At 40.4% G+C, this 25,606-nt stretch overlaps 1 protein-coding gene across 1 annotated transcript in view; it reads right to left on the bottom strand.

Moving 5' to 3' along the window:
• The window catches only part of tmem163a (transmembrane protein 163a), a 68,266-nt gene that overhangs the window by 8,830 nt on the left and 33,830 nt on the right, over nt 1–25,606 (bottom strand). The window contains exons 3-5 of the mRNA XM_040027737.1: nt 9,890–9,933; nt 8,745–8,836; nt 4,222–4,318 (exon numbers count right to left, since the gene is read on the bottom strand). Of these exons, the coding sequence (XP_039883671.1) occupies nt 4,222–4,318; nt 8,745–8,836; nt 9,890–9,933 (233 nt within the window). The remainder of the gene's footprint in view (nt 1–4,221; nt 4,319–8,744; nt 8,837–9,889; nt 9,934–25,606) is intronic.

Genomic DNA, 25,606 nt, shown 5'->3' with positions numbered 1-25,606 from the left:
TCCTTTCCATTGCAAGTATCTCCCAATAAATCCATAATTAAAAAGTAAATTTCACTTATAGCTCTGTGTAAAGTGGATAAAAAGCAGCCTGTCTGTGACTGCATGGTGTGTACTGTATGTATGTGTTGCATGGCTACGTGCTGCTCTCTCTCCCAAGCACAGAGCTGGTGGGGGCCAATCTCATCTCTCTGTGTTTAATCAGGCACTAGACACCGACAGCCTGCCATGAGAGCGAAACCAAGGACGTGACGTGAATCCAGATTCCCTTTCTGCAACCTGCATTTACACAATATGAATTTACAGACCAGTACTTGTTCTTACTTACTACTGTTTTTTAGGGGGTTGTTATACTGAATGTGTTAGTAAGGACAAAACTGGATAAATAAGAAGAAGATGAGATCCTTCCATCCTTCAAACGCCTGTATTTAACCAAGGAAAGAAGCCAATGACAGTGTTTACATAAAAATACAGAGCCAGATGGCTGACATCACTCTTAAACAAACTGATAATTAACCAGATGTGAGTTATTCACTGAGAACCGTTCATTGCTTTTTATCCTCTTACAATGTCAAATACACCAAGAGGCCAAATATTAATAGAGTACATGCATGTTTATCATAAATATAGAGCCTGAAATGGAACAAAGATTGATGCTGAAAACACGAGACACGTCAAAGAAATGTCCCAGAGACAGGCAGCGGTAATCGGCTCGTGCTGCTGTCAGGAAGGTCCTCTGAGACCAAACAGACAGAGTTTCTATTAACATAATGGCACTGAAGCATCACACACAGGCTGCAGAATAGATGCAGCCGTCTCTTGGCTGTACCCACTTCAATCTGTGCTAAAAGGGGCTTCAGTGACTCAATTTTTGTTTTACTTTTTATTTATGTTTTTGTTTTTTTCGCTTTATCCCAGTTCAAACAATTGATTCTCATGTTGTTTAATTCATTGTTCAGACTCTATTGATATGCACAGCAGTTACAGTTTTGCTCTATGTGTCAGTTTTCTAATTGGTCCACTGCTGCTGGCTTTTAATGTCCTGCTAATTTATGCCACTAATGAAGCAGTTGGTGCAAAGAGAAGATTCTCTGCCTGGAATTGAACAAATTAAGACCAAAATGTGTCTGGGTCTAAATGATCTTAACGAGATGAAACTCTGAGGTGAATACACGTAATAACTATTAAGAGATCACATGAAAAAGCACAGAGTAAATGCCAAGAGCAGTGACTCTTCTGGAACATTGAACAGTTACATGCATGCACTTGACAGATTATGAAATGAACAACGCCCAAAGAATAGTCCTGTAATAAATTCTTGTTTTGTAGCATTTGCAACGTTTTGGTGTTGGGAAGTTGTTTTAGAGAAATGTTAAAATACACCAGCTTGGAAAACAAAGATTTTGGTACTGGCAGAACTTTTCTCATCTGTTATTATCCAAAAGGAAGACTTTTAGATTGTGCTGCATTTATGTTATTTAATTTTAATAAATCAATGTTTCTGAGACAAAAAGGCTGTTTGTACACTAGAACTAGGTGTATACCCCAAAATCAAAAAGTGCCTCACTCCATTTCTTGCACCCTGGTGATTCCAGAGCATCTCTGTGAGCTGGATAGATACGTCGACACGCTGGTAACCTTTATGGACATCTGAGTTGATGTCATTAGCAATCACTGTATTGTTTTTCATGTCATTCATGCATTAATTAAACTGCAGTTTGCATGTAAGTGGTTTAATAACTTAGTTGTGATGCTTTACAGCACAGGCACGACTCTACTGCAGTCTTTGCATGTGATATTTTTCCTGCCCTATATCCAAAATATTTCCAAACATCATGGGATGTTTGGAAATATCTTCTGCTGTGCAAGACATTTAAATTTTGTTGTATCTAGTTTTAATGTAGAGCTACTCATCCAGGAAACCTGAACCTGCACACTGTGAGGAAAAGCTGTTTGCTTGATTTGCTTTTGCTTTGTGTGTTTTTTTTTAATTGTGTCCTAGTCTTATGCACATATTATACTTTTCATTTTAAATCAACACAAGCATTGAAATGAAGTGGTACAAGACTAGTTGCATTGTTCTTTCTCAGAGACATCGTTGAACTAACTAAACTGGGGTACAATGGGAGAATTTGTTTTTGGTCTCCCTCTTCTCTGGTTAGTGAAATGGACACATGGTTAGGGTTAAATCATTTACACACAAAGAGGGTCTCAAAGCTGAGAGTGAGAAACATTCTCAGTCTGATGGCGAGAGAGCTGGGCTGTACCCCAGCAACAGAAAGAAGAGACTATTTTGGGACCTTATTCATACTCCTACACCTCCAGAGAGCGGTGGTGGGGGAGGTGGAGCTGGCATTAAAGAAAAAGAGTGTCTGTGTGTGTGTCTGCGCATGTCTGTGTCAAAAACAAAAAGCAAACAAACGTCAGGTGGAGGGAGACATAAGCTCTGACGTCAGAAGAACAGCAGCAGAGGGCTATAAAAAGAAACCTTACTCACAGTGATGTGTGTGTGTGCTGCTCTGTTTGTGTGTATGGCACTAGAAAATAAATCATTATCCATCATTACAAATATACACAGATCACAAAAAACATCCTGTTTATGTCTATATCTCCAGAACTGCAGCTCTGTGAGGTGTTCCCGGTCTGCAGCAGTCCGTTTCTATTAGCAACAGGGTCACGGGTTGCCAACGGTCACTGAGCTACAGCTGCAATAAAAGTTCATGCTGGTTCTCATAGAAAGCCAGAATACACAAAGCATCAGAGTTTGTTGTGTATGGAGCTGCAGACCAGTCAGGGTGCCCATGCTGACCCCCGTCCACCACCGAAAGCGCCGACAATGGACACGTGAACATCAGAACTGGACCACAGAGCAATGGAAGAAGGTATGTCAGTCTGACGAATGATGATTTCTTTACCGGGTGACTGTGCGTCGCTTACCTGGGGAACGCCTGGGAACAGGACACACCATGGTGTACCTCCTACCTAAGCATTGTTGCAAATCATAAACATCCTTTCATGGAAACAGTACTCCCTGATGGTTGTGGCCTCTATCAACAGGATAATGTGCCACCAATCAGAAATGGTTCAGGAATGATTTGAGGAACACAACAACCAGTTTGAGTTGTTGACTTGGCCTCCAAATCCCCCAGAGCTCCATCAAATTGGGTATCTCTGGGATGTGATGAATAAAGTAGTCCCATCCATGGAGGCCTCACCTCACAGCTAACAGGACTGTTGCTAACATCTTGGTGCAGATACCACAGCACACCTTCAGGGGTCTAGTCCACGCCTGGACGGTCAGGGGATCAACACAATATTAGGCAGGTGCTCATAATATCATGCCAGATTGGTGTATGCATGTGAATGTGTGAGTATAGTATGTGTTGTGAGCCACACACTCTAGTCACATGTACTTTTTCTTTAAAAAAAAATGTATTATCAGTGCACAAAGACACAAAGGCCAAACATTAAAACATTATTCATAATATATCATAATATCAGAAAAGATCACCATTAGAAAAGAGCCACAGCCAGTTCTGAAGTAAACAGTTTTTTCATTATTGAACTCAGTTTACTCGTCATGACATGTACTGAAAACAGATTAGATACACTATATTAGAGCATGATGTCTTCTGTGGCTTCCCAAATTGGAAAAAGTAATTTTCACAATGCCATCAGAGCGGGCTGTTTCCCAGAGAAATGTTCTTCTATTTGTTGACCTGGTCTTACTTCACTGTGATTGGCTGAGCTATTTCAGAGTTCAGTTATTAGACCACATAAATGTGACTAGTGGAGAGTGTCTATTTATCTTTCAATATATTTTCAGTTTTACTCTGAATCTTTTTGCAGTTTCTGCCAAATAAATGCCAAATCACTCGCCCACGCATCCTTTGAATCCATTGCTTTAAATTGTTCTCTATGCAAGATTTAAGACAGGCTTTTTAAACCCACTCACGATGCAATGAAAATGTATCAGTCAATATTGGAAAGTTATGCAGAGTTATGAAATCAGTGTTCAGAATATATATTTGAGGGTTTGTCAGACCCGACAACAGTAACAGTAATATCTGGTTGCATTATGTAAAATACTTCAGGTTAGGGAGAGGCAAAAATCACAATTAAGTCAAAGCTGTAACTTTCCTTTATCTAAATTACACAAAGAAAGTGCCGGTGCAGTGTGAGCCAGCGTCTGTGTCCATATAGTGTATGTGCATGTAGCCTCACCACTTTGGGGGGCATCCTGGTAGCCAGATCGTGGATGGCCTTTCCAAGAATACAAATAGAGGAGAGAACGAACACAACCCCAAGGACGACACATGCTCTGCAGACAAACAGGCAAAAGAAGAAGGTATGATGATTACTGATGTTGCAATAACCCAAAGGAGCTTAAAGGGGAGCAGCAATGCTTTCCTAAGGTCCTATTATTTTTACATCCATCATGATTGCTGCTTTTGCATTTCACAACAAAAACATCTTTCACATAATAGTTTCAGTGTTTGACAGACATTTGACAACATCTTTACATTCTTTTATTTTTAGTGATATTTGTTAAAAACATGGCAAATAATCAAAAAGTTCCAGCTACTGGAACCTGCACGGGTAAAGTATGAATGCATGAAAAATGTCAACGAGCAAACAAATAATGGATGTGCAGAGATGTTGCATAGACACTTTAACATGTCTTGATCACACAGGGCTAATTAGGGGAAGTAAACAGCTGGGGAAAAACACAGGTGCATACAGTTAAGGTAATGAGATAGAGGAAGTAAAGGAGCAACTATTACAGAAATACAGCCGGAAATAAAAATAAATCCCAAATCGAACTTAACATACGGGAATTGACACAGGAAGTGGAAAGAAAACGTGGAGGGAAATAAATATATAATAATACAAACAAGCAGAAGGACTCAAAATATATAAGAATATGCACTAGGATGAAAACTGAACCAATAAACAAACTAAAAAAAAACAAATAAAGAATACTAAGTAAACAAAAACCCAGCACCCAAGGGCCAAGACTGGGAACCATGAGGACATTATTTTGGTCACTACCCAGAGCTCATGGCCATTGGAACATAGACTGACTGACGGCTTTGCTTTCACACTCATCTCTCGTCACCCCATCAGATCAACGTAGTATCCTCATTACTGAAAACACTGCACCGGTCCATCACTTGTTCCACTCTCACTTCTTTCATGAACAAAGACCCTGAGCAGTAGCGTTTTTTGGCGACATGGGCGTTTGCCCGGGGCGGCATCACGGGCAAAAAAAAAAAAAAAAAAAAAAAAGATTACTCGTACTCATGCTGCCCCGACATCAGCCAGCGCATATTGGGAATGCCAGAGGCACCGATCGGTTTTCTATCGCCCATTTGCTGGGAGTAAGGGCGCCCTCCGTGTGCGAGGTGCGCCTGCTGCTTGCGGCACAGGGAGGAGAGGGCGGGGCGGCATCTAATAACCAACTCGCAAAATAAAACAAAACAAAACAAAAATAAAAACAAGCCAACAAACACAAAACACCAGACATCATGATACAGACTTATAATTTGCACAGATGTTTTTTTCGAAATTCTATACGCGAAAAGTGAGCGCGAGAGCCCTCGGTGCGCCTGCTCGCTGCTGAAGTCAAAGTAAACTTTATTGTCATCTCCGCTACACACAGTCCAGGATATAGAGAGACGAGACGACGAGGCTCCAGTTACAGCAGTAAACAAACAATATATATATATAAGAAGAGTAAGAAAATAAATATACACTTTAGGACTCGGGGTAAAGGATCAATAACAATTTCAAATTTCTAATTTACAGTTTGATGATTTAAAGTCTCACACACAACCTGTCGAAAGGGGGTCGGCTGCTTCCAAATAGAGCACATTTCATTCATAATGTTGTAAATCCAAGCCCATCATGTATTCATGAGTTGAATCCTGGGTTGTGCGAAATCCCAGAAATAAACCTTAGACAAAGTGAATCTGTGAACTAAGGTGTAGGTCTATTAGGTTATGTTGTGCTGATCCTCGGGTTGAGGGATTTGTGTTCATACTGGAGTGCAAAATTAAAACCAGTGGAAGATGGACAAGAAGAGTTCAAAGCCATCAGGTGCTCAGTTTAGAAAAACTAGAAAAGAAGAGGAGGAGAAACGATACAGGTAAGCAGATATGTGATTGGATAATGGCAGGTCATCCTGAAACAATCAGAATCAGAATACTTTATTAATCCCTAAGGAAACTATGTGTGTTACAGTTGCTCCAAGAAGAAATGGTAAAAATAGCAACAGTAACAAACTAAACTCCAAACAATACATTATGTTACAGATTTTACACATTTAAGAAATAGCACTAATCAGATCAGTCAATTATAAATATCAAGGATTAACAGAGGGGATTATAAATAAATATCAAGAAAATTGACAAGAATATTACATCAGAGTAGAAAAGAGCGTGTGTAAAAAGGGTGTAACTATTGCAGGGGTGCCAGAGGGAGTGCCCAGGGCGCCAAACAGGCTAGGACCGCCACTGACCCTGAGAAACCCAGGGCAGCAAGTTGTCCCTATGTTGAATCATTTTGGGAGGTGCCTGATGAAGAACCACAAAAATCTGAGAGGTGATCCTGAGGCCACTAAACCTGTCTGGAAGCTAGTCCATAAAGGTGGGATTAGAATGATGACCTCAGTGGCACTATCAGTAGTAGTAAGCCTATCCTTGCATCTTTTACACGAACCAATCTCCAGGAAGTAAAACATCTTGCCTCATTTGCAATGATATGCTCACACTTTTTTCTACTTTTCCAACATTACACTTTAATTTTCTACAGAAAGAACATTAATATAATATAAATTGGGTGTTTTGTGGTTTGTGTGTGTCTCTGCATCCAGCTGACAGCACTAACAGAGAAAAAGATCCCGTGTCTGCATGTGAGTGACTACGTGTGAGTTAATGGACAGTGGAGAGGCAGCTCGGTCTTTCATTATCTGTAACACCTCTGAGCTACACAGAGGTGTTCTTGCAAGACAAACAGGGCTCCATACAGCCTGACAGCTAATTGATTCATTCAGCCAAGCCACAGCAGCCCTAAAACCTGGTGGATTAACGCACGTGTAGCAGTGACACATTTACAGTAACGACACACAGTTAATGGCCCATCAATAAGGATACAGTTCTCTCCAGCCTGCAATTTAAAAAAGCACCTTTTCTGAAATTGTTTAATCTATCTGGGTATACTGAACATAGCAAGAGCCTAACGGGGAAAATTATTTAGACCTTCAAAGGGAAAATTAAATTAAAGCTATCGTGGCAATATTCTCTCTACTGGAACTACAGATTTTAAAATTGTCAAGTATAAAAAAACATTTTAAAAATCCACATAAAATCAAAAACAGACTGCAACAATTTGCAAATCTCATAAACCCAAATAAAACATAGAAAACATATCAAATAAGACACTCATTTTGAACTTGATGGAGCAACAAGCGTCCCTTCTTCTTTGAAGAACTGTGTAAACGTCTGCGAACTGAGATTCAAGCTGCTCAGCAGTCCTGAGTCTTCTTTGTCATATTTTTCTGTGTGATGATGCTCCAGATGTTCTCAGCTGGTCCAGGTCCAGACTGCAGGCAGGCGGGTTCAGGACCCGGACACCCGAACAGTTTAGTATTGTCTTGCTGAAATATGGTCTCATCTGGAAAAATGTCATCTTCATGGGAGGACATGTTCCTCTAAAACAGGGCTGGGGGAACTCCAGGGCTCAAGGGCCGGTGTCCTGCAGATGTGCAAAACGCACATCTGCCTTTCCAGGTGTGCAAGCATGCATGCTTTCCAAAAATAATTTCCACTTTGGATTTGTTTGGACCTCAGAACACTTTTCCATTTTGATTGAGTTCACTTTAAATGAACTTTGGTCCAGAGAAGACAGCTGCCTTTCCAAATCCTGTTCATGTGTGGCTCCTTCTCTCCATGTTGGAGCTTTAACCTGCATTTGTGGATGGCACAGTGTGCACCTGAGTCCACGCGGTTTCCATTGAAGAACAACGCCTGATGTTATTGCAGTGCTGCCCAAGGGCCCAAAGATCAGAGAAAATATTGATTTTCAGCCTTGTCCCATTCACACAGATATTTATTCTAATATTCAGAATCTTGTGATGATTATGTACTGCAGATGATATTTATAGTCTTCATAACTTTCTGTTGAGGAACATTATTGTTCCACTATTTGTACATGTAGTTTATTTGCAGTTTAATGAACCTCTGCCCATCTTTACCTCTCATAACCTCTGCCTCTCTAAGACGTTCTTTTTATATCATGTTACTGACCGGCTGCCAATTAACCTCATTAGTTCCTCCATCTGTTTCTTTATAGCACAACTTACTTTTCCTGCCTTTTCTTCCCCAGTCCCAACTTTGTTTGAGTTGCTGGCATCAAATTCAAAATGAGCTAATAAACATATTTTTTATGAAATAGTAAAATTTCTCACTTTAAACATTTGATATGTTTTCTATGTTTTATTGTAAATAGAATATGAAATCACTGCACTCTATTTTTATTTATATATTACATAGGATCCCATCATTTTTTAAATTTAATTTAAAAGATAAAATCATATGCATGAAATGACTGGTGGGATTCATGGGTAAAAGAAGCCAAAGAGTAAAGATGAATGAACAAATAAATAAAACATACAACACCTGTGGTTTGAGAGTTGTTTATGATTCTACCCTTGTATCGTTGATCAAAAGATAAAGTTTTGTACTCACATATACTCTCTGTGTGCAGAGTGCACAGCTGCTGCATTGCTGTAGCGCCACAGGACGATGGCTGATGACATGACATCCAGCGTGGCATCAAACTACAGAAACGAGAAGCAAGTAATTAACGAGAGAGAAGTGAGGAAGGTCAAAATTATCCATTGGACCTATACCACGACTCTTTAAATGATCAGATGTCCAGTAAGACGTGTAGACAGCTTTAAATAACTTATTTGTGCTGAAAATAAAACCACTTCATTCTGAAATCCCGTGGAGGAGAATAACGCATTTATTTCAGCACAACAGAATTTCAGCGGGCACATGAACTGACTCAGGTTATGTATGAATAGGGATGAGTGGATGTAAGGATTTAAGAGTCTCATTAAGGCTTATAGTGGAAAAACTGCCGGAACCACTTTCAAGTCTGTTGCACCACAAAGAGCGAAGTGTTGATGTTTGGCAGGAAAATCAAAGCCATAAACATCATTAACGCAACAACAGCAGCTTCATGTTGGATTCAGGACTTCTCAGGGACAAACTTCTCTCCCTGAAGCCGGATCACAAAATAAAATCGTTATTAGTTAATTTTCAAATCATAAAATGTAAAAAGTAAGAAAAGGATGACTCAAAGTCTCACAGAGCTATCGGTGACAAGCTGCTATGATCTAACCTCTTTGCATTGGGGCACATCCTCTTATTTTCTTCCTGCTTCTGTTTTAAAACTGTCATCTGCAGCCAAGCAATTAAACTGCTAATTAAAATCCAATCTTTAAGGAAGAGATAGCTAGCTCTGCAGATTATGGGTTATAATATTTTAATCACATTAGGCTAATCACATCTCCCTCCCTGGGCCCGGGTGTGGATATTGTAATTTTCACCTTCACTGCCATTACGTCATATTTTTATGATAATTCTCAGTGATTTCCTCCTAATAAGATTTCCGCTGTGTTCTAGTGGAGATCTGTTTAGCAAACACAAGAAGCATTTTGACATCCAACCACAGCGCCAGCCTCCAGTCCCTTCTCTGCCCTGTTACCTTGGAGACAAAAGGACCAATAGGACTTTGGTACTGGGATTCATTAATAAATCACTAGCACCCAAGTTATGACTAATTGATCAATGCAAATAGAGAGAAGAAAGGGGCGGGAACTTACGGCGAATCCAAATGCTGACGCGCTGTGTCTCATAAACGATACAGCTGTGGAGAGAGAGACGGACTGTTTACATCATACAAGTCTTTATCCCTTTTTAGTCACACTAACATATATGCACATGTGATTCAGCACATGTCACATGCACGATCAGCAGGTTTGTGACGCTAAGTGGGAACCAATGTGTTTATTAAATCAGCATAACAAAATGAAAAGCGACTGTGATTAGATGAGTTATTTCTTAAAAAATCAACACTGATATTTATAAATGTTCTTCCTTTCTATTGAAATCTCCAGCACCTCTCACATGCATACACTATATCACTATATCTAGAAACAGGAAATTAAAACCACTGGGTTAACCTGAGCTGGAGTTCAATCAATAAAGAGTTAAAATCTAAATCTTTGTTTATTGTATTCTGTCTTTTTGGCAAACGATTAAGCAGAAAATGCAAGTGCAAAAAAGAACAATTACATTTTTATTTATGATACCACTTATGACATGTGAGCAAATTAAAGGAGTTCTTGGCAGGTTGAACCTTCATCTGATCCAGATTTTTACAGCACTGTCCTTTATAGTCTATAATCCTACTCAGTATCATCCAAAGCAGAACAACAAGCATTAAAAACTAATAGAAAAACACACAGCTCATGTGTGTCCATCTGATGATGCTCCAGGCCATCCGAGTTTGATACGTGTAAACTTGGCATGATTAACTGTTTATTAACAACATTAATGATCGGCTAACGCAACATGAAGTATCCCTCGAATAGGATTAAAGGTTTTGTCATCCTTTATCTACCACACCTGTGCTGTTCATCTACCTGTCCTGGTGTGCTGTCCCCTCTTTCTGTGTGTGTGTGTGTGTGTGTGTGGTAGTGCATGTGTGTGTGAGAGAGAGAGAGGGAGACTCTCAGGGGACAGCACATGGTCAGTTTAATCACCATGGCAACAGGAGATTTGAGGGCAAGATGGCCGTTGGTTTGAACTCAAAGCTTTCATCTTCTCTTCGCCAAGTCTTTCCCTTGGCTGGTATCTCCTTTTCTTTTCCTTCCTTCTGGTTTTCTTGTCATGTTCCCTGTTTTATATATATATATATAGATATATAAATATATATCTATATATATATATTGTAGCGGAAGCCTTTTGGCCATTTCTGAGACTTTGATGCTTCACAGTGTCAGGTAGGATGTGACCTTATTTGACAAGCTTTAATGACTACAACTGTGTTACAAACTTTTCAATTCTTTTGATGCCCCCAGTATGAGGATAGGATCAGGCTTAGCTGTGCTACAGCTATGCCAACACTGTGGAGAAGAAAGGATGGAAAAGCTGAACGGGAGACCGAAGATAACACGTGGTTGCTCACACATATGCTGTCTTTGTGTCTGGTTTTGTCCCAGATAGCATCACCCAGATTCTCCTCTTCATTCTGAGTCACGTTCACCATCTTTCACGATTATCTGTGCCCTCACGTACAAACTCTCTCACTGTCTTTCACATACAAAGTTTATGAATCTCTGGGGCTCAACCAGACCTCCGACCCATCTGTTGAGTCAAGAGAAAAAGTCGAACTGAGAATGTTTGAGAAAGCTAACACAGGGAAGTCGGACAGGTGGTGACTCCTCAGTCTGTATATACAGTCTGTCTACTATGTATATATACAATACATTATCCCTGGTCCAACATCAAGCTCATAGTTTGTCTTTATTTGAAAGGAGTTCCAGTAGACTGGACATTTCGTCTGAGTTGAGGTAGCTGCATTGGGTTCATTTGGTGACTACACTGTCTCTGATGCATTTCATAGACAGAAATGATGGCATATTTCATATTGCCATGTGATTGTGCGTCATCATGTTTGCTGTTAGGCATGTAGGAAAGTGCAGGTCGGACACAGCTGGATGGATGGTATCGAGCGTGTATGTGTGTAATGATCTATGTATCAGTTTTAAACTTTAGTTTTGTTAAGCAGCTATATTTGTGACTTTTGGTGTGACGACTTCACTACCCTTGTGCCAAAACAACAATCAGTGGGGTAGCCGAGTACTCCCCCGCACTGTTCACTAGTTTTTATAGCTCAGTGCTTTGTCCATGCTCATCCTTTTGAGGTGCAATCATCCATTTTCATTTTATTACACAGTTTTAAATACAAACAACGTCTGTCCAGGACATCTTGGGAAATATCTGACAAACATGCAGTTTTGCAAGTACTGCCCATCACCAGAGGAAGCTATAACAAAGGTAAAGACGTACCCACACAAGAAGGGAAAATCACCGTAGGTATGTGAGGATAGTGTTTTATCACTGATAAGACCCAGACAGGATGTGGATGTGACATCATCATGATTCCAATAACTCAACCGGTCACCATCGCCATTAGTTTTTGGTCTGGACAGTACAGTTGAGAGCCTATATTCTACATTTTTACTTCAGTGTGGGGAAAAGAAAACATGTGTAAGATTTTCTCAATATCCTGGAGATGCTCTAGTATCGCGCATCATCATATGCAATTCTACATTATTAGAAAATTAGCTGCGGTGATTGATTCTGTGCTTGGTGCCAGAAATTCAAACAGATATTATTGAAACTGCAGCATATTCAGAAGCAAGAAAAGACTTTTTTGTAATATATGATGCAATCTTTAAAATAGCCAAAATGGTTCACACAGGATAATTATCCACTGAATAAGAGAAAAAATCTGCTTACATCTGCATCTCTTTGAGGAACTTCTCTCTGCATAATATCTGACCTTCTGTCTTCAAATACAAACTGTAAAGCTAACGACACGTTCACTGAGGAAGCAGTTTTCACACATGCATACATACAATGAGCCTGAGATTTTTCTGCTGTATTTAAAATGTATTCAGTGCTTCAAAGAACAGATTCGTCTATTAACTCATTTGTTATTGCTGATATTATTCCTCATTCATCATATTTGTCTTTCACTTCATGCCCCCCTTTAATTAAACATGCACTCAGATGGAAAAAAAACAGAATTCTCCCCTAAATAAAGCTGCTAATTTTTAAATAGCAGCCTCTTTCCTCTCCCAGCATGTATTCATTTCTCCAGTTTCTGCTCTCAGGCTCATTTGGATGTGCCAGCCGTCTGTGTGGTTACCGCCTGCCAGCAAATCGATGCCTCTCTTGAGGTGAGCAGACACGATTCTGTGTAACATCCTCTGGGTTGTTAGTTAATCAGGGAGTCAAGCATGCATGACCAGTGCTAACAGGACTGGGGAAACAAAGAGGGAAAGCAAAGCAGAGTATGGTAGAAATGGAGTAGAAGAAGGAGGATATAAATGAGAAGGAGGAGCAACTAAAAGAAAGGGGGTACGTGCTTACAAGAGAAGGAGAAGCAGGGACTGGACGAAAGATGCAGATGTGAGGATCATATAGAGTCCGGGGAAAAATGGGAACGTGAATAAGAGCAAAAATGTGTGTGTGTGTGTGTGTGTGTGTGTGTGTGTGTGTGTGTGTATTCATATCTTCCAAAAATTGGAAGTTTACTTAGATACTTGTGGGGACCAACAGCCCTTATAGGGACAAAAATGCTGGTCCCCACAAGTTTAAAGACATATGTGTGACTCAAAATGTGGTTTTAGTGAAAGGGTTATAATTGGGTCATGGTTAGGTTTACGGTAAGGGTTAGGCATTCGTTTTTCATGGTTAGGGTTAGGTTAAGGGGCTAGAGAAAGCATTATGACAATTGGATGTCCCCACAATTAGATGTGTGTGTTTTATACATAAAATGTTTGCACAGAGAAAAAAAACCTGATAGCTTGGAAGTTCTTAATTGTGATTCTTCTGTGTTGCAGTATTTATTTTTGAGGAAAACACAGTTCTAATAAGAACAATCTAACAGTCTGACAATCTTCTATTCTATTCTATTTGCTAATAGTCCACTTCGATGTCCTGTCAACACCTGCATACCTCATAGCTGTAGCAATGGTTATGACTTGGCAGCAGTAAAAACCTAATTATCAGTGAGTTATACAAGAACTGGAGCCAGAGCCAGCACCAATATATTCTCTCTCTCTGGCTCTCTGGCTCTAGTCTTCCCTTGGCACTGATCACTGATTATAAGCAGGACTTGGATGAAGCAGCATCTGATCAGACATCACTTCCAGACCAGGCTTTGAACTCTTGGGGGTGTTGAGGACCAGCGAGCGAGACATGGTGGAAGCATTCATAATGACTATTAATAGTTTCTGAGCTCTGTTGTCCTCTGCTTGAGGCAATATGCAGAAATGAAAATATAAATGATAAAAGCTTACAGACTATATTGGACAGACTTCCCCCTTTCTAATGGTTTGTTGGTGCTCTTTAAAGCTCGTTTCCTTTGGTTTCTGCTTGGTGCAAATTTTTCTTACTGCTTTGACTTTTCATTGTTAAAATGGTAAATGGTCTGTATTTGTAAAGCGCTTTACTAGTCCCTAAGGACCCCAAAGCGCTTTACACATCCAGTCATCCACCCATTCACACACTGGTGATGGCAGCTACAGCCACCCTGGGGTGCACTGACAGAGGCGAGGCTGCCGGACACTGGCGCCACCGGGCCCTCTGACCACCACCAGTAGGCAACGGGTGAAGTGTCTTGCCCAAGGACACAACGACCGAGACTGTCCAAGCCGGGGCTCGAACCGGCAACCTTCTGATTACAAGGCGAACTCCCAACTGTTGAGCCACGATCGCCCCTGTTAAAGATTTTGCCTCTGTGAGAATAGCATGCAGCTAATATTGGACTTTGAATAACTGGACAAAAGAAGAAGAGTCGTGTTTTCTGCAGAAGCAAAAGAGTTGAGAGTGATTAAGTGGAGTGCATAAGGTGAAGTCACTGTGATGTCGACCGCTGGTTTGTAAAATCCCCCCACTACAGCACCGAGTCAGTTGCATTCAGTAGCTGACTGAGATACCAGTCACATGAACTAAAGCATGCCCTGTTCTCTTACAGATGTCTATGTGATAACATTATATTTTGCAGTCAGAGGAGTCACCCTGTTCTGGCCAAGGCACTGCTGCTCTGATGCCCACAGCATGTCTGTATTTGGATAGAAACTGAAATGAAAACAAGACCTCGGAGAACCTCACAGAGGTATTTACTTGATAAAGAGAGCGCTGGAACTTGTTAGACATCCAAGAAGGCAACATTTCTATCAGATCACCAAGAAACAAATAAAAGCCATCTGGCCTTTGTGACAAATGTTCAGAGGGGAACTAGTGAGAGTGACAGATTGTAGTTTTGAGCTTTCTGGGGTGAAAATGAGCTCTGCAGAGTGTAATGCAACTAACGTGTGAGCTATCTTTGTCACACAGGCTGATAAAGGATAAATGTATAAAAGATAAAGCAAGCAGATATACAGCAAGTCCTCACTGGGAATTGACTGATATTGATGTTTTTTATTGATACAGTACTTTCATTGATTGGGTGTGGTTCCTTATTGATTGCTTATTGATGTCTGATCAGTTTTAAAAACTGTAGATTTACACAGTTTTCCTTTCAGCATCAAAGGAACTGGTTTCTTATCTCAGAGTGAACACAGTGTAGAAACAGAATAAAAGGCTTGCTCATGATTCACACAAGCGCTGGTAAAATAAACTTAATAGTATTTGAGGTAAACGGTGCTAGTGACTGGACAGTTTTGGCCTGGTTCTGAACCAGAAGTCCCATCTCTAGTAGCAATCACTGGAGTTACATTAGCTCCACCAGTAATGTGACCTTCCTGAATTTTCCCTGTCAGGAAGTTCTGTATGATGGGCAGAACTCAGAGGACGTAATGTAAAATGAAAGCACAGCTTTGTTGCTGGACACAAAAATAAACATAATGTAGGTCAGGAACAAACAAGACTAAAACTGGAGAACACACGAGGAGAGACACGGACCATGAGAACACAACAAAGATGCAAACTCATAGATTACACCAGAGTGGAAACACCTGGAGAAAAAACACAGCTGAGCTAAATCTAACGAACAAGACAAGGGAAGCAAAACTAGACATAATGCACACGAAATGAGAGACTATCAAAATAAAACAAGTAGTAACTGAACAAAGAAACAGGTGGGCAGACTCGATACAAAGACAAGCACATGCAGACTTCATACAGGAGACGCTGAGGACAAAACACAGAAACGAGACTAGGACAGACAGGCCATGAAAAGAAACTAACATACTACTAGACTAGAAATAAAGATAAACTCAGAGGCACTAGGAAATATTACACTTGTAAGACAAAATAAAGAACTTGAACATAAATTATCTCCTAAATGCAAATGAATAAATCGTGAGTTCACAAAAAGCTGGACACACTGGGTGAGAGAGCCAGGACCATGTACCATTGGTTAAAGCTGATCTGTAAATATCTACAATGTTAAAGCTAAGAATCTGCTTCATTCTGGTCAAACTGCTGAGAAATACAGTGTATATCCACAGTGGCACTTTCTACAGCAAATGCTTGTTATCCATCAAATCACCTCTGTTGCTGATTGTACTGGGGGGAAATTCTGTATTAAATTAACAGAATCATTTGCAACCAAATAGAAGCATAATTATGTCCTCCCCTGTGTTCCTCAAGGGCAAGAGCTCAATTTAGGGATGTGAAAGTCATTTTACATCACACAGAGGAAAGGAGTAATCTGGGAGACTGAGAAAAAGGCGGAGGAGGGATGAGAAGGCAGCAGCACAGGCAGCAGATGGACAAATAGAGTGACACAGTGAGACAGCACGGGTGAGAGAGCAGCAGACAGAGAAAGGTGAGAGATTAAAGTGAGAGAAAGATGAGATTGTGGGAGGCACTCTTGCACTGCCAATCAATGCATCTCTGAGCTTCTAATCTAATCGAGGTGACTCATCTGCACTTTGAAAATAACTCCCAGTAGACTCGTATTGAAGTTGAAGATGGTTCCAAGATGAGGACAGAGATTCAGAGTGCTTGAATCGTAGTCATGTGGTTCAAGAGCAGTTAATTTTATTCCTTGAAAACATGGTCCTGGTAGATCTGTTATTTGCACAATGTAATGACGAGATGGAACTAGCAAACAGAGGCGGGTACGTAAAGAGCCAGAGGGAGAGGTGAGCAAAAAAGCTGGACAGGGAGCAGAAGGAGGGGAGAGGGAACACAGAAGGAGGCGAGCTGACAGGGAGGAGGAATTATGCATCATTATAGTTGGACGTAACAAGATTTTTATGCAAATCCACCTGTCTGAGCATAAATTTTGCAGTTCCAGTGGAAAAGAACATTTTTGTTTTACTATCTGAGGTGGAAAGCAAAACAAACTCTGACTAACAATGCTCAAGGTGACCTGCTGCAAGGCAATTCAAAAGACTCGCACTGAAGATGAAAATAAATTCAAAGTGCAAATGCAAAAATGTAGAATAGTTTTTTGTCTTAAATTAATTTAAAAGAAAAGAAAATTTCATTGAATGTAAAGTGAAATATTTCAAAGCTTTGTAGCTCATAGCAGTAAGCTAAGATCTACATTTACACTCCACAAGTTCATCAAAGAATTGAACAAAACATTCACTCAAAATATGACATTATCGATTTTGCACTGATTGGGAGGACGTGCATGTAAAATGATAACAAAACTTTTGGAGGTGGGGCTAAACTAGGAAAAAAATGTACTGGAAAGTGTTTTTGCTAACCCGAACAAAGACACTTGTATCCTCAAAAACGTCACTATCGCTGTCAGCAAAGACGAGTGAGCTTCACTGACTCACTGACTCGTTCTAGGGCCTCCTTCAGGATAAAGAAACGTGGACACTTCTCACCCAGCATTGACAGCTGAGGTAAACAGCAACGGACTGACATTCATAAATGGACAGGAGCCAGAGTTGTTTGTCCTACAGTGGCCTACAGCGTAATAAAGCTGATCATTTTAGCCTCCATTGATAGTTTTCCTGTTCATTACAGCTCTTGAGGTTTGCAAAGTGATTGGTTGGATTTAGCTTTGCTAACAGCTGCGACTGGATCACCACAGGATGACTTTATGGTGATTACATCCGTTTACTCTGAGACTCTGTGGGAGTCACTGTGAGTCACGATATAAATAAACACAAACTACTAACCTTACTACAAAACATATCGCCTTTCAGAAAACTATTTTGTGAAGTGTAACCACAGTTTATAAAAGACAGGAGTGTGACTTCAGTAGATACACCTATTATTAGATTCATGTCTGTGTGTGTATTCCTTTGTGGTTGTTAGTCTCCACTGGGGCAGGAAGTTAAAACTAAAGCCCTCAGGACGCTGCTTTCACATTAATTAGCAGCTTTAAGCAGACAAACAAACCCTCTGATGGCCATTCACAGACCCCCCCCCCCCACACACACACACACACACACCAAACTCTAAAAGCACATCTACATAAAGGATCCAAAATCAAGACCTTTAACCAAAGAGCTCGAGCTAAATTTCGATCTCCGCACACAAACAAAAACACGACCCTTGCCTTCTCGGCAGACACATCCGACATGGCTGCGGCCGTTTGCTCAGCTGCAAAATATTCTGTTTAATAATTCAGGACCTACTGCTCAGCTCTGCACTATGGCTGAGTTCACCCTGCGGAAAACCCTGCTGGGATACTTCCTTTCTCCCGCCGCCTCTCCCCCTCAGTCCTCTCTCATTTTAACCTCTCCCTTTTTCTGTCCTCCTTCCTCTCTTCGTCCCCTGTGGGTGGCGCTCTTGCTCTCCCTTTGTCTCTGCCTACCTTCTAAAGGAGAAGTCATTCTTTGCCTCTGTTGCTGCAGTTGTATTCATCTTCCCATTCTCCTTCCCCACATCACCCCAACTTTGTTTTACTATTAATCACCCTTTTGTACTCCCTCCCTTCCCCCCTTTACTCTCGTCCACCACTCCTGTCTGTTTCCATCTCTTTCGTCATGCTTCTTAATTTGTCACTTTCTTCACTCCTCTGTCCATTTGTTCTTTCCCCTATCTTAAGCCGTCCTGCCTTGATTCGGTACCTCCCTGCGGGGCTCCCCTACTCCCTTCATTCATCAGCGCTCTTCTCTCACTGTAGCCCAGCAGTATTGATTTGCAGCAGGGCAGAGCTGCAGTCGATGGGCACAGCGAGGGAGGCGTCATCTGCGAGCGGCTTGGTGCTGTGGACTCACGGGGTTTCATGCAGAGATTAAGTTAGGGCAAGCACACAGCTGGTTGGCCTCATGCTTCCGAAACACCTGCAGGTTTTAAAAAGCTTCATCCTGGAACCATTTTAAAAGCTTTTAGGTGGGGTTCAAGGATTTTCTGCAGCTTTCCTGCTCAATGCCAAGAAAGAGGTGTCACTGGTACGCTAGACACGAATGTGTTTAGAAAGAAATTAAAGTCCAGCAGAGTCATAAATGGATTGTGTTGGTACATAAGACATTTCTAATGAAGATTCTCTTAATTTCCTTTAGCAAGGGAAATTACTGTGCTGCAGGTAGCCAAGGGACATCCTGTAGCAAATTATGAGGCATCAAACAAGATTTCCTCTCAAGGTCTCCGCTGTGACCTTGAGGCATCATTAAGACCTTACTTAAGAGACTCCCGAGACCTTGGAATGCACTTCCACTAGATCTCCAGGCTACAAACTCTCTCTGCTTTTAAATCATGTTTTAATACCCATCTATTCAGAACTGTACACCATCATGACTTGATCTATTTTTACCTCGATTCACTTTTATAGTTGTCTTTTATTTTGTTGTTGTATAAGGCGACCTTGAAGGCCTTTAAAGGTGCCTGTAAATGAAATGTATTATTATTATTATTATTATTATTAAGAATGAGACACTTTAAATAATTAGACATCCTACGTTTGTCCGATACAACATCACAGTAGAAAGCATTTGTTCGAGACTAAACCTTTGCCAAACTGAGCAGATTCCAACTGTTCACACCGTGTGTTTTTTATTGTTTTCATTTTTGTTGCCAACTTGGACATCCTTTGCTAAAATCTGTCAATCCACCACAGAAAGTTGACCACAAAACAAAGTACGACTAAATGTGGGAACTCAAATATAGTGTTTCACTTGAACTGAACAACACAGTTGTCAAAAAGCAAAAATATCATCTAGCTGTCAAAGTGCGGCAGTGTCGGGGGCAGGATGTTGGCACAAATGCAGGATTTATTCCGAACTCTTTAAAAAACTGTAGCTGACAACGTGTTAGCATTCCAAAAACAACGAATCTCAGGAAAACAAAGAGGGCGAGAGGAGACTTGACATATCTACACAGGGTAATGAGGTTAGGGAAAAACAGGTGGGAACAAATCAGGGATAACAAGACAAAGGAAATTAACTCAATGCAAGGCACACAAGACAAGAGACTACCAAAATAAAACAGGAAATAACTTTCACTGAAGCCCGAACAAAAAAACACGGAGACAGGACAGGAGGTTATAAACAGTGTGAGAACCAGATTAACCAGCTCTACTGAAGGAGGTAATACTGCTCACCTGCATCTGATGCAGACACTGTGTAACTAGCTTACTTCTGTTTGGTATTAGCTGCATGAATTTCTATATTTTCATACAGTTATTTAACTTATTTAACACAAAAAACAATATAAACTTTGTTTGCTTTAAATAAATGCACTAATCACCCTGTACACTAATTACAACAAAGACTCACAGGAAAGCGCTTCCTGTGGGCCCATTACCACTCCTGGCAAGCCCATTAAATAATCTTCTCACTGTTTACTGTTTACCTAACTAATTTATTTGCTTTGATAAGACTCGAGCCTTCAGAGTTCCTTGTCAGGGATACAGTGAGTAATAATTAGTGGAAATCACGGAGCCAAACTCGGCAGCTGCTGTGGTTAACTTTGGCCCGTAAGTTCCACTGTGAAGTGAGTGGGAACAACTGCTACAGTCTGACATGTAGACAAGCAACACTGTGGCACACAGATAAACACGCTTACAACCAAACCACCGACATACACGTAACCTAACAAATTTCAGATATGGCAGGATGGATTCAGCTGAGTCTGACTGTCTGTTTCAGCCCTGCACGGAGACACCTGATCCCCTGCACTAGCTTGAATGTCTGATCTCCCGCCAACTCTTTCCCTCTCTTTCTTCGGTGAGATACATGCACTTGAGAGCTACAGTAATTTCCCAGCCTCTCTTTGTATCACTATTACTCAATTTCCCCTGGCACCTCTTCCTGAGAACATTTTCCATCTATGCTGCTCGAATAAAACAAGATACAATGAGTTGCAAAAGCCTCCTCTGTGCAAATGAAAAAGCTAAGCAGACGCCTTCTACCGCCAATCTGGATTTATGCATGAACAGGACAGGAGATTATTCACATCCCTGTACTGCTTATTTAATGGTATGAAAGCCTGCAACTTTAGATATAACTTTATGTAGATTTGTATGCAAATATTAAGCACACTGTTTAAGGTAGTATGCTATACTTTTAATCTAGATACAAAATGTTTATTATCTGCTTTGGCATTGCCTATTATTTGACGTCCAGAGGACAAAACAAACAAACAAACAAACAAACAAACAAAAAATCCAATGTGTTCACACTGTGTGTACTTGCTAGTCTATTCAATACATATGTCTCTGTCACTGACCTTGAGGAGGTGCTGATTCAGAGATATTTCAGGTGAGGATTCGTTTTCATTGTAGCGCAATAAAAAACTGGAGGAAGTAAACTGAAGATAGAATGATATAAAATAACATGATGATGCATGCATTCATGCAAACCTCACAAAGTAGCACCTACATTTAACTAATAGAATAGAATAGAATTTATTGTTGTTATAGAGGTTATAGACTGGTATCTCCTCTAAACCCATTAAAAAGAAATTTAAACAAAATTTAGTAAAAACTAGACATCATCACTCCAAAGGGAATAATTATATAGGGTGAAATATATTAGACCGTTAATGGATGGTGGTGTGGTGGGGGTTGATGGAGGCCCCAGCTCGGGGGGAAAACCTGAATTGATCGTTTGCTTGATGGCAAAAGTTCAAATAGAGGGTGAGCGGGGTGTGAAATGTCTGAATTGATTGTTGCTGCAGGCCTTCTTCCTTAGATGGTTTGCGTAGACATCTTCTACATGTGGGAGCTCCAACCTTACTCCATACGGTGTAGGTCCTTCAGCTCGGCAGCTGCACAGCGTCTGTGCCACATCGTGATGCTGTTTGTAACGATGCTGCAGATGTTTCTGGGGGAGCTGTGCTTGTTTCAGCCTCCTTAAGAATAACAGTCTCTGTTGGGCTTGTTGGGCTTTTGTGCCCAGGCTTCATGTGTTGTCAGACTAGATGGCAAGAGCCTCTCAACACTCTCTGCTTCTCCCTGTATGTGAAGGAGGAAGTGGGCTGTACTTTCTCTTCTCCTGAAGTCTTATAACAAAGTATGTAATTAATCATGCTTTATGAGTTACTCATCATGTTTGTCTTCATTATCAGCAGCACACAGTCCAAGCTGAAATATAAGGCTGTTTTGTCTGTTACACACAAGGCTGCCTTTGGCATCAATGACTTAACGCACTATCCAAGTAACATACAGTATTGTGCAAAAGTCTTGAGCCATTCATCATTTCTGTATATTGAGGTTGGAGTTGGTTTGTATACCACTGTGGTTGTTTGGCTTCTTTCCTTTTTATAAACTTGCTGGTTAGTTTTAGACACTTACATGGTAATTAGGGAAAGTTAGGGAAAGATTATGATTTGAGGGAAAATACACATACTCACAACACTGAAAGTTTAAAAATGATAAGTTGGGATTGACAGATGTGTCTGATTAACAGCATAGCCTGAGGACTCAAACTATCCCATCCTAGGATAAATGAGAACCCACTGGTGGTTTCACGTTAAACAACTAAACAGTAATGGTAGTGAATATTGTTGTAATTATTATGAACTAAGCGAGTCACCACTTTAACAGAAGTTAAAGAGGTGACTCTTGTATTCTTCTATGGATGGTTTCAATGCACGAAGAGCTGCTTGAATTCGTTATAATTCATGTGTAAAGTGTCACATCCTTGTGTGTACGCTGTGAGTGCGACTTCGTCTGAATATAAGTTGAGAAAGTTGGTTTGCTGTTTTGTTTTGTTTGTGAAGAACTTAGTCCTAAGCAGATCCACAGTGCTGATCTCCTGTGCACCTCTGACCACAGCGTATATCTCCCACAGCTAAATAATGAGCTCTGTGGAGACTGTTTTACATAATCAAATTGAGACATGCAGACATACAGAAATCTCTGAGATGCTCACACAAGCAACTGCACACACACACACACACACACACACACACACACTGTGGGCTGCTATTTGTGGGAGGTAGGGGAAGATTATTTCAGCTGTCAAACACCAATTACTGTGATATTTTTGTAGCAAATGATAAAAAATGTTATGAGCTAAATAAAGAATTAGAGCTGTAAACGTCTCATTAAGGGTTCTCACTGTTATGCAGCCATGTGATTCAGTCGCAAAATGATGCAAATAAAAATACAATTAAAAAGACTTGAGAGGTGACTCGCCCCCTGACCCAACACTGACCCAACACTGACCCAACACTGACCCAACACTGACCCAACACTGACCCAACACTGCTTTGAATTTTAGTTTGTGCAAAAGTATTTTCTCTAAAAAACAGTGGATTATAAAAGCAGACAGGAAACTGAGGCTACAATTGTCTAAGGAGCTTGGAAAGAAAAGCTACAATTCACACAGGTTTGTGAAAACTGGAAAGTAGAAGACAAAACACTGCCAGGCGTGATGAGTCTCGATTTCTTCACTGGCACTGTCTGAATTTGGTGTAAACAGCATAAAAGCACGGATCCATCTTTTTTTCTTCCTTTTTTGTGTGTTATGTTTGATTTTTCCAACAGGTTTTAAAAGTTTCTAATGTGTTCAATTCATACAGTTGGCCAATTAAGATTTTATTTAAATCTATTGACGATTATAAGGAACTGACATACCCTGAGAGAGTATCCAAACGTCACACAAAAAGCACCCAGTTAACCTACAGATCCATATCCAGGACCTGCTTAATGGGCGGTGATAGTGCCAACCGCTGCACCACCTTTCCAATATGTCACTTCTTTGATTTAGTTAGAAACCAGTGAATTATCAAAGAGACAAAACATGGCAGCTAACAGAACAGCTCAGGAGAAATGTTGATGGAATGGTTTCAGGGTTACTTTGATCAGTAATGCACCCTTAATCACCCTTTGAGCTTTTGGGTGCACATAAACAAGAGCCCAGACTTCACACACATATTTAAACACAAATAGTTGAAAAATCCTTCTGAATATTTACCATTCGAAGGAAAAACCTTTCTACCCCATCTGACATGAGAAAATACTTCACTTATTTACAGGGAAATCCTTTAAGGCCAGTAGACACCAGTGAAATTGCATTTACTGTAAATTAAGGGCCCTCGAGTAAGCTGTAACCAAACCTGTGAGTCCTGATCTTGAAAGACAATCACCTACTAGTCATGTCAGTGGACAGTCTGAGAGTTATGTGCGGTTATGTGTAATTTTTCTGGTACAAAAAGTTGAGGATTACTGATTTCTGGATGCACAATGTGACAAGCAATCCTTTCATAGCAACAGGCCTCCTGTTTCATCATCATCATTCACCGTGGTAACAACAGCACAGAAGGCGCCGATAGGCTCCTCGGCTGAAAACACTGTGTGATGAATTGGACTCAAAAGTGTGTGGCAGCTGAGGAAAGTAATTGAAGCCAGTATAACTGAAACTGGATGAAGATAGTGCAGCAGTCCGGCTTGAGAAAGGATTTTAACACTTGTTGTGATGATGCAACTCTTCCACAGAACCACAATACTCCGTTCTCCTGAGTTTAAAACAAAGAAAAGACAGATTCTTATTATCACGGCTCTGACTTATCTCCACTACATTTGAATGTCAGTAAATGTTCCTGCTTTGATAAATTTCGTATGAATCTGCTTAAAGAATCATTTGCACTTCAGTCTACCTCACATCACAGCCCAGTTTCACTCATTCAAACAGGTCTGCACCAACACACAGTTTCATCTTGGTTAAAAATGAATGAGGTGGGAGTCATGACCAGAAACTATTTCCATTTATTCTGATTCAGAGTTGTCGCTTCCTGCGATGGATTAGAGGGGTGTATCTGACTGTGAGCTGGTCCTGTCATAACAAAGTAAAAAATGCTGCACTTCTGGCATCTTTGAGGTAAAGCTAATTTTGAGAAGGTACCACACGCCCTGTCCAACATCTCCCTTTAATTTGCACTTGTAATTCCTTAAATTAATTAAATGGTTCCATAGCTTTCAACCTGCAACCATCTCTTTGGGGTGTTGCCATATTTTAATTTGTTGGTGGATTAACAAGTTATTTATTTCTCTTGGGACTAAGTCTCTTTCAGAGGCAGCCCCCAGTGGCCACTACTGGTACTGCAGTTTTTAGCGCTGCTTCAATCATAAGCATTATTTTCTTGTTTTTTTAAATGCTGAAAATATAGCAAAGGCACGATACTGTGGTTTTCAGTAGCTAAATATTAAATGCTTTATTTATTATACATTATATTACAGACTATATTTGGCTTATAATGGCCTTAATGATTACAAAATAGTGACACCGAGTTGGTAATCTTTTTTGAGGCCCTTAAACTATTCTTAAGTGTCCAAGTTCATTCAGTCCCTTTTATTTACTCCTTATACATGCCTCAGTGGTATCCTGCATTAGGATTTGATGAGGCACTTTTCCTAAACCATGACACTATCTCTCACTCACATT

This window comes from Simochromis diagramma, unplaced genomic scaffold, assembly GCF_900408965.1.
Source record: "Simochromis diagramma unplaced genomic scaffold, fSimDia1.1 OVJJ01000343.1, whole genome shotgun sequence".
In the NCBI taxonomy this organism is placed as follows: domain Eukaryota; kingdom Metazoa; phylum Chordata; class Actinopteri; order Cichliformes; family Cichlidae; genus Simochromis; species Simochromis diagramma.
The sequence above is the reverse complement of the archived record's forward strand: the minus strand, read 5'-3'. Positions and strand labels throughout refer to the sequence as shown.